General features: G+C 58.9%; 1 protein-coding gene across 1 annotated transcript in view; it reads right to left on the bottom strand.

The window, feature by feature from the left end:
• The window catches only part of EMH_0039560 (uncharacterized protein), a gene marked incomplete at both ends in the record, with an annotated part of 2139 nt that overhangs the window by 1723 nt on the left and 207 nt on the right, over positions 1 to 209 (bottom strand). Inside the window, one exon of the mRNA XM_013495415.1 lies at positions 3 to 209. Coding sequence (XP_013350869.1) covers positions 3 to 209 — 207 coding nt within the window. The remainder of the gene's footprint in view (positions 1 to 2) is intronic.

Here is a 209-nt window from a genome sequence, read left to right as displayed (position 1 = left end):
GCTGCTGCTGCTGCTCGATTTCGTCGTCCTGCTGTTTGTGCTGCTGCAGCAAATGTTGGTGTTCTTGCATTTGCTGCAGCAGCAGCAGCAGCTGCTGCTGCTGCTGCTGCTGCAGCTCCTGCTGCTGCTCGAATTCCTGCTGCTGTTCCTCCGTCTCCTGCTGCTGCACTTGCTGCTGCTGCTGCTGCTGCTGCTGCTGCTGCTGCATA

This window comes from Eimeria mitis, genomic scaffold, assembly GCF_000499745.2.
Source record: "Eimeria mitis Houghton genomic scaffold, Emh_scaff1563, whole genome shotgun sequence".
Lineage (NCBI taxonomy): Eukaryota > Apicomplexa > Conoidasida > Eucoccidiorida > Eimeriidae > Eimeria > Eimeria mitis.
Note: the sequence above shows the minus strand (reverse complement) of the source record. Positions and strands in the feature narration are given on the sequence as shown.